A 16,583-nucleotide genomic window follows, 5' to 3' on the forward strand; every position below is an offset into this window, starting at 1 on the left:
AGCAGAAAACAGAAGATTCAAAACAGCAGATTTAACATGTAGGAGAATATTAAAATCTTCAAATTCAGTAAAGAAATAATAACAGGGAGACAAACACTCAGGTCCAATTTTCCTCAATATTTGGATGGAAACAAGCAAGAACTTTAAAAAAAATATTAAAAAAAGAATTAATCCCAGAAATAATAATAAGCACCGAGAGAGCTCGCTGCTTCTTTGCCGTGAAAAGCCTCTCTTAGGGTACATAAACTTAAAAAGATAAAAATTGGGTGATTTAGAAATGGGGTGGCCAGTCTTAGTGTCCCTTTAAGGCTACAGCACGGCTTGGAAAGGATGGCATCCCTGTCTCCTGGCTGCTCTTACCCAAGTAGCGCAAAAGCTGTTTACGGTCCTCAGGCTGCAAGGCGCCATTCTGGAGAGCAGATGGGGTGATTCCAAGCGTTTTCTAGTCCATGAAAATGCTCCTGGACTTCAGGAAAAGCCTGTCTGAGTCCGAAAAAATTGCTGTGCTGTCAGTTCTGTCTGCAGAGTGTGCGGACACAGCTTTTCAGTCCGCCATGTCCCCCACCAGAAGCCAATTTGTTTACTTCTTTGTGAAGCAAAGGTAGCAGATAGATAGGAAGTATACTGTGTATTATAACATAGATGCTGTTCTGGTTTGAAAGGTACAAAGCTCAATATCTCAAATATATAATGGTAGGATGTCAGCACCTTCCAAAGCTGTATCTGTTGAATATTGGACTTCAATAGCCTTTTTTAATCAACTCTTCCATTCTGACAGAATAAAGGTAGGAGATTGACAGGCAAAATGTAATTCTCCTTCCACCAAAGAAAACACAGATTTGTATTTGGGGAGAGAGCAAACATCTCAGAAAATTTTAGCTGTCTTCTCATCTTGTACACTGTGGCCTAGATAGGCATAAAATTGCATGCGTGTGATTGAAATATCCAAATGTAAATCCAAAAGCCATGTTCTTGGAAGTAAACATTGTAAAATGAAATCTACCTTAGGAATATGCGGTTTTGTATATCCCACTTCGGCTTATTCTTTTTTTTTCCTGCAAACTATTTAGAATTTTAAAAGTGTCTTTCTCATTGTCTTGCTTGTGCATCTCTCTCCTTATTTAACTTCTCTTGTAGCCATTCATGTTACTGTATTTTAACAGCTTTTGAAATTAAGATCATGTACATAATTTGACAACAGGTTAAGTTTGCTTTGCCTTTAATTTTTCCTCAGATTCTTTCTTTTATTATTAATGAAATATTATTGGTCCCTCAACCTGCTCCTGCAGTTTTGACTAGGAGATTTTGAGGCACCACTAAAAGGCCATTAACAATATGGATGTACATTTCAAGAAAGGAAAAAAAATGAGTGAAGAATCTTGAATGCCAATCATGTTCGTGTTAATTAGCTGCAAAGCTGCCAGTGGCATTAGGCTCTGGATGTGCATGTGTGTGTGTGAGAGAGAGAGAGAAGGAGAGAAAATTGTGATTCTTATAGTTTGTGTCTCCCACTATTAGATTCCAAAACTTAATAGTTAACTGGCTATGCCGCATTCCATGGGAATGTTGAGGCATAACCACCATATCCCTTTTTCCTGTCTCCCTGTTTATTTGGATTGCTGCCATATTAGCTTTAAAAATAGGTGTCTGAACTGGGGCTATTGTCCAAAATGAATCTTCATCTGTGGTTTATTAACTGTACATCTTTGTGGTCAGTGGTTTGGTAAATTTTATACTGATAACCTTAAAACTGATTTAGCACTCTAATGCATATTCTTACGTACTATGGTACAGGGGAAAAGGATGGACTGATAAAAGCGTAGCTTTTCAGCATCTTGCAATGAAATGGGGTAGCTTTGTTCACACAGTGAAAATTAAATCAAGACAACTTCCCTGTCCCCAAAATATTTAATAGCTAGTTATCTGGGGCAAAGTGTTACCATGCTATGTTATTCTGAAGATCATCTGATCTTCAGGCTAAACAATTTAAGTGTATTACTTGCTTTCCTCTAGTTGCTGCTGGATATTACTGCACTGATTTGCAAGGAGTATCTCTTCTGTTCTAATTAACTAGAGTTAATTAATAGGAGACATCTTGACAAAGGAATCCTGGATTATTTTAGCCAAAGATATAATTAGATTTGAGAGGCATATGTAGAGAATAAGTTTCGTTTTCTCTTCTGCTCATTTGCTAGCTTGCTCTATCACTGTCTGCCTTAAAAGGGTAGAAGGGCTTCTTTATAAGAACAGAAGAAGCTGTTGATACGAAGGGAATTGATATGAGATGCAAATGGATGTGGATAGCGCAACCTGGATCCATTTGATGATGCGCTGTCGCTTGGGAGGGGACTGCCTGATGAATTGAACCCTTTCTATTACATTTAAACGGGGCTGATCTCTCTTTACTTCTTTCCTTTATCTCATTACTTTCCAGTGGCAAAGGATTCCAGGATTTTTCCCCTTTTTTTCCTTTTTTTTGTTTGTTTGTGCTAGAATGAGGAAGAGGAATGTGTGCTTTTATTTGATTGCTTTTAAATGTGAAAGGATTATGTGTCAGGGAGAAAACCATTGGTATATGCAGTTGGGGTTAGTTAATTTTGCAAAGTGGATACTTTATTTTTAGGCAATTAATTTTGATTTGTACTTTTTAATTCAGTTATGGGGTTCATCTTGGATTTATCCATTTATATATTGATTTAGTGGTGTGAGATGCAGACATTTATTTTGGGGGAGGGGAGAATCTAATCTCAAGGATTAGATTCAGATGGAGTTGGAAATCTTAGGTTGACAGAATCAGGTAGTTGGGCAATACACAAGAGTTTTATCTTTCTGTGTCTATATCTTTATAGCTACATCTACATATATGTTCCTTTTTTGTTGAGATGATCATTCAGAGCTTTGTTTTGGAAAAATACGGTAATTATCAACTGGATGCATTATTAATGAGGCTAGAAAATACATTTATGAAGATGTTTTCTTGACAGGTGAAGATTAATCTCTCTAGCGTCTAGGTTTATTCATCTGTCTTTGTTTCAGGTATGACACCATCACCAATCAGTGGGAGACAATTGCTCCGTTGCCAAAGGCAGTGCATTCTGCAGCTGCAACTGTTTGTGGTGGAAAAATCTATGTGTTTGGAGGCGTTAATGAAGCTGGCCGAGCTGCTGGAGTCCTGCAATCATATGTCCCTCAGACCAATGCATGGAGTTTTATAGAGTCACCTATGATAGGTAAAAGTAACATACTTGCAGCTGTAACTTGAGGATGGAGAAGGAGCCATACGCGTGCTGCTGAATTGCTGACAATGAATTCAAATTTTAATGTAGTTACAGAAAACAATTAGCAAAATACAATTTTCTAAGGTATGAACCTTGCTCATTAGTTAGGCTAATGGATATAGTAGCAAGACAAGTCAAGGGAATTTGTGGCATATATCAATATAGTATTATTCTTATCTTCTAAAACTGGAGTGTTCTAGTGAAAAAGCAGAACAAAGAGACAATGGGCACAACTAGCCTATGATTCATACATCAGAAATATTCCTGTCTTTAAAAACTTTATTAAATTTTTCAACATGTAGGTAAAACCTAAAAAACATGAAACAAAAAACCTACAAAGAAAAAGAAACTAAAAAGGTATGAAAATACAAAGACTACTACAAAGTAACTTCCAACTTTCTACAACAAAGATATACAGAAATCAGTATCAACATCTTACTCCAATTTATACTAAAATAAACATTATTTCTATAAAGCATTTCAATTCTTAGTACAACATTCCCTCTAAAACAAACTTTTCTTCCCACTTAAAAAAAACATTAAAAACTCCTTCAAACATAGTTTTTCACTTAATAAGTAGTTAAATATTATCCCTCACTATAATTTTACTTCCCTCTGCCAACAAAAAATAACCCACTTACATCTTATTTGTGTGTGTGTGTGTGTGTGTGTGTATATATATATATATATATATATATATATGTAACTTTGTTAATATCCTTTTACCAAAAATAAAAGTGTTATCCAGGAAGCAAAAGCTTCCACGTAAACCCTTAAAAAGCCATCCTGATAAACATATTTAAACAATTATCTCACTTTGAAGTAAACCTAAGCATTTACATATCTCAACATTACACACAGAGCTTTCCCCTCATAAGTCTCCAATTTTGCAGCCTGCCTTAAAAAGTCCAAATACTCTTCACAAACCTTCCAGCATTTGAAGTCCATTCCTCTTTCTTGATCTTGATGTTCCAGTGACACAGTCCTTCTCAGTTCCTTCATCTTCTTCTTTGGAGAAGAAGCTTTGTATTTGGGGTAATTCTCCACCTTATCAGCTTCCTTCAACTGTTGGCACAATTTGAACTTCATAAGTTCTGAGCAGTGGTTGAGAACTTGAGTGACTTCAAGATAAAGTTCCCTAATTTCACTTTAATTTCCTCCATGTTTCTCCACAGTAGATTATGGTGCCCTCTAGGGACTCAAGAGGATAAAGTCCTTTAAGATAGTTGTAAAGTAAAAGCAGTTAGGTCGAAATTCAACACCACAGATTCATCAAAGTAGGAAAAATATTTTGTAATCCTTAAAACTTAAGTTTATTTAAAAAAAAAAAAAGGCAATAGAAAAACAAAGATCTTTAATTCTCAGCATTACACTTTATATATATAAAAAAGCCAAATTTCCAAATTAATAAATCCCAAAAATTATGAAAATCACCAAGAGATTCCACATTTCTTTGCTGTAAAAAGCTGCTCTTAGGTAACAAATATACAAAAAAATCCTTGATGTTTTAGAAATGGGATGGCAAGTTTTAGAGTCTGTTTTTTGGCTTGGGTGCAGCCCCAAACTTGATGACAGCCCTGCCTCCCAGCAGTCTCAGTCACAGATTGATTGCAGAAACTTCGTTCCACACACACACCCCATAAGAAACTCCTGTCCAGAGAACAAAATGGGTGATTTCCCGGATTCTCCTTACCTCCAGAGGATTCTTCAGGCTGCAGGAGCGCAGCCTGTGCCCAGAAAATGCTGCACCACTGGCCCTGCTTCAAAAAGCAGTACCACTCAGTCTGCCATGTCCCGCCGGAGGACATATTCCTGGGCCAGTTTAGATGTAGGTTTAGCACCATTGTCCTCACTTTTCAGTAATCAGAACAGTGGGAGCTCACGTGCTCTTGCCGCTCACCACTAATTCAAGGGAGTGCAGAAATATAGGGATCCTTATTTGAGCACAAGTGTTTTGTAGTTAAAGGGCTTCCATACACTACAGTTGTGATTTTTCTATGCATGTGGGTTTCCGTGTGGAAGCTGAGGGGATGACTATGTTATGTTGTGCCCCCCCCCCCAAAACAAATCAGAAGTATTTTCCCTTGTCATGAACCAGAGCCCTGTAACTTCTGGGCTACAATAAACACAATAGCCTTCCTTTGGCAACAATGGAAGAAGCAATTCAGGACTTGATTATAGCATTGATTTGTGGGTGTAGCATTGCTGCTGTGCTTTGCTGCTGTTAGTGTTCAGCTTAACATGACATGACATGCATATGATGTACCATGAAATACCCAGCAGGAAGACATTAACCACTGGCAATCATGTTGGTGCATTAGAGCAGGGCAAACAAAACTATTTCCTAACTTCTCCTATTCATAGACTCTACTGAGTGACATTAGGAAGCTTTCCTGTACTCCTAGCAAAATGGTAAAACTTAATATATGATGCAAAAAAAAAAAAACCACCCCTGCTCTTTAAAACAGCCCCAAAAGTAGTTAATTCCCTAGACCTGTTATAGTGCCTGATGTCAACCCGTGCGGTCTTGGAAAAAAAAAATCTCCAGCTACCTGAAAGTACTCTGCACATTTGCAAATAGATACATTCTTGCCCTAACAAAAGTATCAGAACTACAAGTTAAGAAAGGACATGTAGCTTCCTCAAATAAAAGTAGCTAATTAACAAATGACTGCATAATAATCAGAAGAGGGAGTATTAGCTGATGATGTTGTTATTTTGATTTGGTCCAAAATAGAACATCCAAGTGACAGTTTTTAAAGAAATGGAATACATAGATTTCATTATGGTTATAAAAATGGAGCAGATACTTGTAGAGATAAGGAAGGATTTCCTTACTCTAAATTTGGTACCATTTTCAACTGAAGCTAAAACCCTGACAATATTTGAGGCCAAACAGAAGAGAAAAGTTTACAATAAATAAAAGGAAACTCAATTCAAATGTGGGGTTCAGTCACAAATCTTCCATAATGCTTTCAAATGTGCCTTAGAGATTACCCATCTGTCTTGCTGCCTCTTTCCTAAAGTCATTATACATGAAAAATGCCTTATCTTCTTTTGTCTTTTGAAATACATACAAAACCATTTATATTTTGTGTTTTTACATCCTCAAGAGTTTATATTTTTTATAGGGTTCAGCTTCCTTTTGCCTTAGAGATGCCTATTCTTCAACCTAAACCAAACATTAAAGTAATCGGAGTTGTCTGCTCTGCTTTGGTCTTGAGATTCCTTCTGGATCATGGTTTTGATGTGGTGTGAAGTCAGCCCAAGTTGACTCCACTAAATAGCAATCTGGTAATACGGCAACTGAAGTGCTCTTTCTTAGTTTATTTTAGAATCCTTTCAAGAATACAACCAGTCATCGTTGCTGAAACACAAGAGTGAACTTCATTATTCTAATTAGTGCTTATGTCCTGCTGAGCTTTAGATTTTTAGGTGGGGGCAAGGGGGGGACCAATATTTAAGTCTCATCTCAATAATAGTCCATTGGATGTCAACGGGAAATCCCTTTTTCTCTGCCTAACTGTCCTGTGTAAGAACTGACAAAGAGAAAGTCCACTATTTAAGAAAATAACAGGTTTACAAAATCATGATTAAGATAATTATTGATTAACATATAATGTTTTGTATTTGGAGGAGCTAAAAATACTTTATGGATGAAAAGTTTGAGTGCATCTGTCTGGTTGTTACTATTGGTAGTATAATAATGCTGAGTAATTTTTGGACTAACTTAGAGTGATTGCACAGGATAGGAAAGACCTATAACGAGGGAGAAACCAAGCTTTTTTGCTATACAGGTAGTGCTTGTTTAGCAACTGCCTCATTTAGTGACCGTTCACAGTTATGACAATGATGAAAAAGTAATTTTATGACCAATCCTTACATTTACAACCTTTGCAGGTCTATAAAGCAGAGGAAAGCTGAAGTAAGGTCATAAGCACAGTCACAGTTTCACTTAACTGCTTTGCTTAACGACTGAGTTACCAGTCCCAATTGTGGTCGCTAAACAAGGACTAACTGTATCAAGATGCATATTTTCCAGGTCTAATTTATACCCCTAAATCACCTTATAAATAAATGATGGTTGCTGTGATTTTCTTTTGAAAACTTGGGGCCCATTTCATCTGTGTTACATCCTTATGCACGGGAGAGTTACTATCTTAGCATGCAGAAACAGGAAAGTTACATCAAAATGTGTTGAAGCTTTGCCCTGGGTAGTCTCCTAATCTGCAATTGGAATACAAATTAAAGTTCTTGTATTCTTTCCTAAGGCTTTTAAGTTTTATTTTTATTTTTCATTTCATTTAATACTTTTTTATTTTATACTTTAGCCCAGGAACACCCTAAATCTTTATTCATAATGGCCTCTGTTCTGTAGCATTGGGGGTGGGGGGAGAGACAACACTAGAAATATAGTTTGTCTCAAACTAATATTCTAATATGGGATTATCAAGCACTGAAATAATAACACTGCTTTAGTTCAGCTCTGAGATACCTTCCATACTTCCTAGGCAAGAATGCCTTTTGAATTAAACTCTAAATTTAGCTATTTGTTCTTCTAATAGATCTTGCACTTTTTTCATTATAAAGGTTCGATCTCTCTGGAATTACCCATGAGCAATAATTACTATTTCGGTAACCTGTTTAGCCTTTCTGGCTCAGGGGTAAGCTCCCAACCAGAGATTCATTATTATAAAATACACAGAGAGATTGTTCCTCTTTTAAAATAGATGTGCACTTTGAATAACACAAAGTTCCTGCCTCCTTTCTTCAAACATGTTAGACAGTGGTTATGTTTTGATAGTCAGAAGTGTATTCTTGTTTCTTTTCCAAAATTCACAACCCAAAAAAAGAGGGAATTCCAGATCCTGACAGCTTTTATTTGCGTGTCTTTTAAAGAGCGGGTAAGGCTGAATAGAACTACAGCGAGCAGTTGCTGGATCTGTCTTAGCAGTAAGAATGTCCCTTATCTAAGCAAGTGGGGTTTTCAAAGAAGTACCATTATTGCAGTGTTTCTCAACCATGGCAACTTGAAGATGTGTGGACTTCCACTCCCAGAATTCCCCAGCCAGCCTTGCTGGCTAGGGAATTCTGGGAGTGGAAGTCCACACATCTTCAAGCTACCAAGGTTGAGAAACACTGCACGATCATTTTTCATTTTATGCTATGTATTTTTTTTTCAAAAAAAAAAAAAAAAGACTGATTGTGTGACTCATACTTGACTTTCATTATAAACACTGCTACCCCTACAGGTTCAATTTTTTGTCTCTTCTAAGGCTTCCTCACTTTTATTCTGTTAGATTTTTTTTATCCCGACTTTATTATTCTTTATAAATAACTCAAGGCAGTGAACGTACCTAGTACTCCTTCCTCCTCCTACTTTCCCCACAACAACCACCCTGTGAGGTGGGTTGGGCTGAGAGGGAGGGACTGGCCCAGGGTCACCCAGCCGGCTTTCATGCCTGAGGCAAGACTAGACCTCACCGTCTCCTGCATTCTATCCCAGTGCCTTAACTACTAGACCACGCTATCTTCTGTATAATTTGGGAGAGAAGGAGGAGATAGTGTGGTTCAATGAGCAAAATATTCCTGGTAGAATTTACAGTAACAAAAGCCAAATCCCAAGTGATGAAACTTACACAGACACACAACAGGTTGGATTGACAGTAAATTGGAAAGCATGCAGTAAAGACATCTGGGTAACTTCCTATTGCCTGAAACGGTAGGATATCAGCTATCCTACAATATCAATTGTGTACTCTTTCTCCCTTCGAATAGGGGAGACTGAAGGTAATGTACCCGTCCTAGCTTAAAGGAGCTCCATTTCTTATGTGCACAGGCTGTCCTGTTTAGCTGTTTATTTTCTCCCCACTACCCTCCTTACCTCTTGCTGGCATTGCTTGCAGGGGTTGTTCACCTTGGCATTGGTGGAACATGCCACCAGTTCAGTGGCTGTAGGTGCCCAGTATGCCCGGATCATAGACTGGTGGCTTCAAGGAGCATCAAGAGCTCTTGGCAGTTGCCTGAAATCTAGACGCATTCCCTGGTTACTTGATTCGCTCTTTGCTATGTGTAGTATCAGGTATGAGAGTACTCGATGTCCTCTTATCTCAGTACAGTAAATTAGTTGGCTAGGCTGGTCACAAGGTCCTTCTCTGCTGTAGATTTGCAAGCCTTTCCTATTCCTTTCATGCCTGGGACTCTTGGTCACTTGATGTGCGAGATCTTTCCCTTGTCTCTCAGGAATGCTTTATTACTTTTATTTTCCCCTCATCCCTTAGGCAGTCCTCCTAGCTCTCCCAGCTGGGCGCTGCTGTGGGAAATCAGGCCCTTGCTACATAAGGAACCATATACAGTAGTGAGTTTCCTTGACTCTAAACTAAACCTAAGGAATATCACTACTTACCTTCAGACACTGAGATTTTGTATGATTTTCCTCACAGCAACCCTTACCTTTCTCATTTAGGGATATTACTTTACTTCCATAGATTTGATGGAAGCTTATTTTCATATGGCGATTGCCCACAAGCCCCATTCATGTTTTGATTCCTTGTCCCTGTGGTCCTGCGTCAGTATAGGGGTCTTAGTAATGGCACCTAAAGTGTGCAGTAAATGCTTAAGCAATTGTTGTTGCATTTGTTCCTTATCCTTATCCTATTGTTCCTTTTTTTGTATAACAAGTTGTTACTGGAATCATCACACTACTTCTCAAGGTAAAGATCTGTGCCACACTAGGGCTAGTGAATTATTTCACCTAATAATTAACAATGGGAAGTTACGCATTCCCCCCCATGAAGGTGATCCAGTTTATCAGAGATCTGGAAAGCTAACTTGCAATCTCTTTCAGCTCAGAATGTTTTGTTTGTTTGTTTGTTTATTGAATTTATCCACTGCCCAATCTCATTCAGTGATGAGATTGATTAGTTATGTCGTTCAATGATGAGAGATTTGTTATCCTAGTCCAGCCTTTCTCAACCTTTTGACCCTGGAGGAACCCTTGAAATATTTTTCAGGCCTTGGGGAACCCCTGCACATTGGGGCTCAAATATAGGCCAGAAATTACAAAATTATTATATTCGTTTCATGTGTAGGCCTGTATGTATGCACTAACAGTGTTCTTCAACTAAAAATGAAGAATGAAACTTACCTCTTTAATGCGAAGTTGCCCAAATATGAAATAATTTTTAAAATAAATCATGATCTCCCAGGGAACCCCCAGGGACCTCTCACAGAACCCTAAGATGCCGCAGAACCCTGATTGAGAAACCCTGTCCTGGACCATATGGTAGCATCAATTGTGGTTACCCTATTTACCTTCCTCCAGACAAGAATGTTACAGGTGTGGTTCCTGGCCACTGTTCCCAATCTGGTTTGAGTTTGCAACTTTGTGGAGTCTGTTGTTCTTTCTGTGGTATTATCGAAGCCCTTTGAGCCCCTTGTGTAGTTTTCACTACCTGCAAAGTACCATAGCTTTTCCTGTCAGTTTAGTAGACAAGCATAACTGATCAGTGATCTTTGCACCCTACAATCTTTGCCATCTCTTTCATTACGATGAGTCCGTTCCATGTTTAGATGTTTCCGTTTTACCAAAGGTCATTTCCAAGTTGTATCTCTTGTCAAGAGTTTTGCCAATGTTTCTTCATGTTCCTTGAAATAATCTGGAGAATGCACTTGCTGTTCAAAAGACAGTGGCTGGAAAGAACCACTATTTCTGGATAAATGTGCACCACTCTTTTTTTTATGCTGGGATACAATAATGTTATCTGAATTCTTCAATGTCAGCTCACTATCAAGTTTTGCTATAACTCTATCAAGTATTGTCAAGTGTCAGGCTTGTATTTTGCCCAGCAGTGACTTCTTTGGCAACTCTTTAATGAGAAATCTCTCTTCTTTGCTTATGTTGAACTGCTGCTTGGTCCCAAAGACTGACCTTCTTGCCTCACTGTAGTCTAGAGCAGCATTTCTCAAGACCATCTCTTATCCTATCATGATCCATATGTGTGAACCACAGATGCTGCAAAGAAGAACTGATTATTTGCCTGTAACTATAGTTCTCCAAGTGGTCATCTGTGAATTTACACAACCCAGCCCTCCTCCCCACCTGTTTTAAGGATAGGTCATCTCAGTTTTGTAGTATAATATACTCCAAAGATAATTAGAGGTAACTTGGAGTGTGGAGGTAACTGTAATTGAAGGACATGGTGAAAACTCTGCTCACTTTATTCTGTATTCAGTGTATTCAATATATTTTATAGAGTGGACTTCAAAGCTATTGTGCAAGACAGACCCCATATGTTTAATTTCACAAATAATCAACCTGAAGAACTGCAGCTACATAATTGCCAGGTATTATCTTGTGAAAGAGTATATTGATCATCCAGTGTCATTCATTCTTTATGCAGAGATGAACCTTCTAATTCAGCTTATAGCTACTGCCCATTTTCATACTGTTTTTTTAATATTTTTAAAATATTGGTTTTTATGATTAACAATTAATCTTGAACACTGCCCCGTGATCCATCATCCTCCCTGGTTGACAAATGCTTGATGATTGGAGCTTAGCAGTTTGACCTGTTTCTGATTTTATTGTTAAATTCTAAGCTTAAAATAAAACTTATTTAGTTATGCTGCAATATTTTCTACTGCTGCAGACAAAAGAGGACAGAATTGTTGCCACTCAAAACTAAGGCTGTTTGTTTACAATAGCTGGAGGGGATAATCAGTATAACAGTCCCTGAAAACTATCCATTGGGAATGGCCGGGTGAGCAATCTACTGGTTTAAAATGTTCATCCCATCTTTTTTTAAGATAAAATGATAATTGAAGTGCTGACAAGGGCCAGTAGCTCAATAGGACAGCATATGCTTTGCAGGTGGAAAGTTCCAGAGTTAATTTTTAGTGTCTTCAAATAAGGTTCATAATTAACCTGTGGAATTTGTTACCATAAGATGTGGTGATGACCACTAAATAAGATGGTTTAGAAAGTTATTGGACAAATTCATGGAGGACAGTCTGCAAAACGGCAAGCAGGTCTGAAGTCTCAATGTAACCTCTAAATGGGGGAAGCATGCCTACAAATACCCAGTTGCACAAGAACATTGGTGAGAGAAGGGTATGTCTGTATCTCCTTCTTGCAAGCATGTTAGAGACTTCTGGTTGGCCACTGTAAGAGTGGGCCTTGGAGCGATACAGCAGAGCTGTTCCTATGTTCTGAAAAAATAATGAGGATATCCGTATCTAGTGTATGTGAGGAAATCCAACATCAACTGAGTGTATGATAACTGATGCGCTCTATCATCTTGACCCTACCATAATTTTGTAGTTTGAATGCCTTGATGTATTCATACAATACTCCTCTCCTTAAAACCAGTAAGTGAGGCTTCATTCCTTCTCACTTGTTCCTAAATTTCCAAAGAGAGCTTGGTTCAGAAAAATAAAGCAGACAGTATTGTCCTGTTCAGACTATGAGGCAGCCAGGCAGAATTACTATTAAGATCTTTATTTATAATAACTATTTACAACAGCAAAAACTCCCTGTAATAGATTAGGCAATGCAATTCAATCAAGTCCACCCAAGCAGTAAAGGACCACCGGACAAGGCTTCAGGTTCAGATTGTGGCAAAACAGCGAGGCAGAACTCAGCTAGTTCTCTTATCAAAGATGCAAGACTTGATGGAGCTAGAGTGTGTGGCAAAGAGGAGGCTTGAGGCATGGGTCTGCAAACAGGCACACAGGTTGGAGTTGGCTGGAACAGAGAGGCTAGATGAAGCTGGGCCAGAGCATCTAGGCAAGGTTCGGACCTGGAGACAAGACTGGACCTGACTGAAGCATCAAGGCAAGACTCAGATCTGGAGACAAGGCTGGACTTGGCTGGAGCGTCTAGGCAAGGCTCGGATCTGGAGGCAAGGCTGGACTTGGCAGGAACATCACAAGACTTGAGACTGGAGGCAGGACTGAATGGTGCTGGAGCAACGAGGCAAGGCTTGGAACTGGATGCGAGGCTGTTCTCAGCAGGAACAGCAAGGAGAGATTCAACTGGAGCAGTGAGTGGAGGAAGCAGGTCCACAATGACAGAAAGCACTGGCTTTGGTTCCACGCTGGCTACAGGCAAGGCTTCTGACTGGTGCAAAGACTCTTCCACAGATTCTGTGAGCTCGAAGGATCGGTTGTCTCCAGCAGCTTGCTCTTGGCACATCTGCCTTTTAACATGATCCTTTCCATGCCTTTTCTCACCTGCAGCCAATCAGGCTGCCTTCTGATTCACACGCTTCTCTGCTCGTCTTTCTCGAATGCTGATTGGAGGATTTAAATCTCCCTCCAAAATTTGTCCAGTCAGCGTCTCTGGTTTCTCCTGCTCTGCTGAGTCACTTCTGGTTTTTATTTTTCCAAATCCTTCCTGATAAGTTTTGTTTTCCCCTTCTGACTCAAGATAGTTTTGTTTTCAGAGTCAGACACAGGCTCAAATCTCACAAGTATAATGCTGATTCTTCTGCAGGCGATTTGAGAAACTCTGCTGACTGTTCAGAAGAAACAAAAGCAAAAATCTGCTGTCAAAACACCAAAGTGGGACATTCTTTCATACCACAGGGTGATATCCACAGCAGAGTATTGGCCTCCTAAGGAACTCATATTTCTGCTTTGATTCAGCCTAAAAGAATATCCCTCTGTGCTTTTGAGGTTAACATTTCTTCATTAGATTTATACTGTATGTCTTCCACAAAGTAATGGCCCCTCAAAAGAAGCTATGAAAATGTGATCAGCATTTATTGAGAGGACACATCCAAAGAACATTTCGCATCAGTAACAATAACGAAATTTTGATTTTCCAAGCATCAGAGGTCTTGATATTTGGTGGTATCGAATAAACAACAACTGGAAGTAATGTTGCACTCAAGAAAAGGCCGACAAATGACTTGCTCTTTATCTGTTTGGAGAATTAGCTTCTATACACCTAAAAGGGTAGTAAAAAGTAAGCTGCTCAACCTAGTGCCTCTACAGATGTGCTGCACTCCAGTGCTGGCTAGGAGTGACAGGAGAAGGGGACCAACATCCTCAAAGGCCACCAGATTTCAAAAGACTGCATTAAAGAGTACAGATTGAATGGTATTATAGATACAGGGTACGTTACCTAGTTTGGGTGTTATCTTTTTAACTTCAGTTTACTTTTCATGTAACATTCTGTGCTTTGGGGGAATTGGCACCTCAAGTTAATGATACATAATGGAGCATTTACTAAAAAGAAAAGAAAAAAATGATATTGAGAAAAGATATTTTAAAAATGAATTTTAGACAGAGATTATTGGGGGTATAAATGAGAGGCCTGATTCTAGTACCAAGCCTGGTAACCAATCTCATGTTGCTTTTCCATTGTCAGATAACAAATATGGTTGAGGAGGGAAGATTCTTTCATGCTCACATATAGATGTAATGTGACCTGGGAACTGAATATTAAAAGTTGAAGTGCCTACGTCTGTCTTCCCCAAAGCATATGGCTTTTTATGAAAGCACATATGTGCATAGTTTATGCAAAATTCCAACATGTAACCTGTAAGAGGTCAACTAAGTCCTAGTTGGTCCCAAGTCAGTCCCACTGTTCACACTTCACACACAAAAAAAGGTTTGAGATGGACAGCATGGGGGAAAATGTTTTCTTAAGCTTGTTCAATTGGATTTTGTGAGGAAATCAGCGAACATGGAAAAGGATGGGTGACAATGTGATAATAAGCAGAGCTGTGCTCGTTGCAATACTTGCCATTACTTGATAAGCCTGAAATGAAATCTACAGAACAATATATAAATTGTGTAAAATAACACGCTGGGTTAAGTGTGCAAATGAGTACGTTGTGTCTGTTAGCTTGCAGAAGTCTTGTGCTGGGGTTCCAATGATCATGGAGGATGAGCACAGAAGTTCTCATAAAAGTCTTCAGCAAGCACTGCACGTCAGCTATGAATGACAGAGGCTGTAATCTGACACTACCAGAGGACAAAGGATTGGGGGAATGCCCTCTGTGGCATTACTTAATATCTCTTCAACTTTTGTTATTCGCCACCATTGTAATATTCACCATATTTCCTTAAATCCAGTAGGGACACTGGGTACGGGTTATCAGAACTGTAATCACTGTATCCGGGGTCAGACAGGTTGAGAAAAGTTGGCCTGTGTTCTCTGGTTCCCTGCTATATATATGGCTAAAAAAAAGAAAGAAAGAAACAGATCAAAAGAGGGTAGGCTAGAATACCAATTCACCTCAAAGCTAAATATGGAATATCTAAGATCAGTACCTCCTCAGAGATTTCTGTCTGATTATGCTGCTTCGAAACTAATCTTGTTGTCTCAAAAATGGGCTGCAGTTCCATGTCTGAAATCATTTGGCAAATCATTTCAGTTTTCAGAGGGTCACCCTTTTTTGCAGAGGCAAGATTACATGCTAATATGGGAAGCAACAGAGCTGTTGGATTACAGCCATTGTGTACTAAGAATAGGGAGGACCCGTGAACTTTTAAAAGTGCCTTTCAGAAGTTTAGGGATGAAGAACACAATCAGCCATAAGAGCAGCAGCAAAAATACTTCCTCATTTTTCTTTTGCTGGCCTTGGAGGTTTCAAGAAATGTGACTGATCTATAAATAAGGGGAATGCATAAATGAGAGGCCTGATTCTAGTACCAAGCCTGGTAACCGATCTCATGTTGCTTTTCCATTGACAGATAACAAATATGCTCCTGCAGTCACTCTCAATGGTTTCATCTTTATCCTTGGAGGAGCTTATGCACGAGCAACCACCATCTATGATCCGGAAAAAGGCAATATTAAAGCAGGCCCCAACATGAACCACTCCAGACAATTTTGCAGGTGAGACAAACAACCAAATCATGATTGAACTGCTACCGTGACCCCAATATGTTTTTTTCCTCACTGGAGAAAATGATTGTGTGGGAGTGAGCAGCACAGCAGGAATGAAGTTGCATTCAGATTGCTTCTTGGTTGTTCTTTTAAGGCCCAAGTGTTCTCCAGACTATAGCCAGGAAAGCTGAGGCTGTGCAGCATCACCACAAGTTTTGCCTTCAGTAGCTAAACTTGTGTGTTCCCTTTGAGAATTGGGTGGATTGAGTGGCCAGAATGGAGCATGTCGCAGTTTTCCCCTGACCTGAAATAAAACGTATGACACTCACTTCATAAAGGTTCATCTAAGATGAAATCCCCAAAGGCTGCTGTAGAGGTGTTTGACGTTAAAGGCACTGCAGCAGGAATGTGCAGCAGAGAAGTGCCATGGTCATAGGTAAGCCACCACTGAAAGTGCCATGGCA

General features: G+C 39.1%; 1 protein-coding gene across 1 annotated transcript in view; it reads left to right on the forward strand.

The window, feature by feature from the left end:
• The window catches only part of KLHL29 (kelch like family member 29), a 422,456-nt gene that overhangs the window by 391,960 nt on the left and 13,913 nt on the right, over window positions 1-16,583 (forward strand). The window contains exons 12-13 of the mRNA XM_063315144.1: window positions 3,037-3,230; window positions 15,984-16,128. Of these exons, the coding sequence (XP_063171214.1) occupies window positions 3,037-3,230; window positions 15,984-16,128 (339 nt within the window). The remainder of the gene's footprint in view (window positions 1-3,036; window positions 3,231-15,983; window positions 16,129-16,583) is intronic.

Source organism: Candoia aspera, chromosome 1 (genome assembly GCF_035149785.1).
Source record: "Candoia aspera isolate rCanAsp1 chromosome 1, rCanAsp1.hap2, whole genome shotgun sequence".
Taxonomy (NCBI): Eukaryota; Metazoa; Chordata; class Lepidosauria; order Squamata; family Boidae; genus Candoia; species Candoia aspera.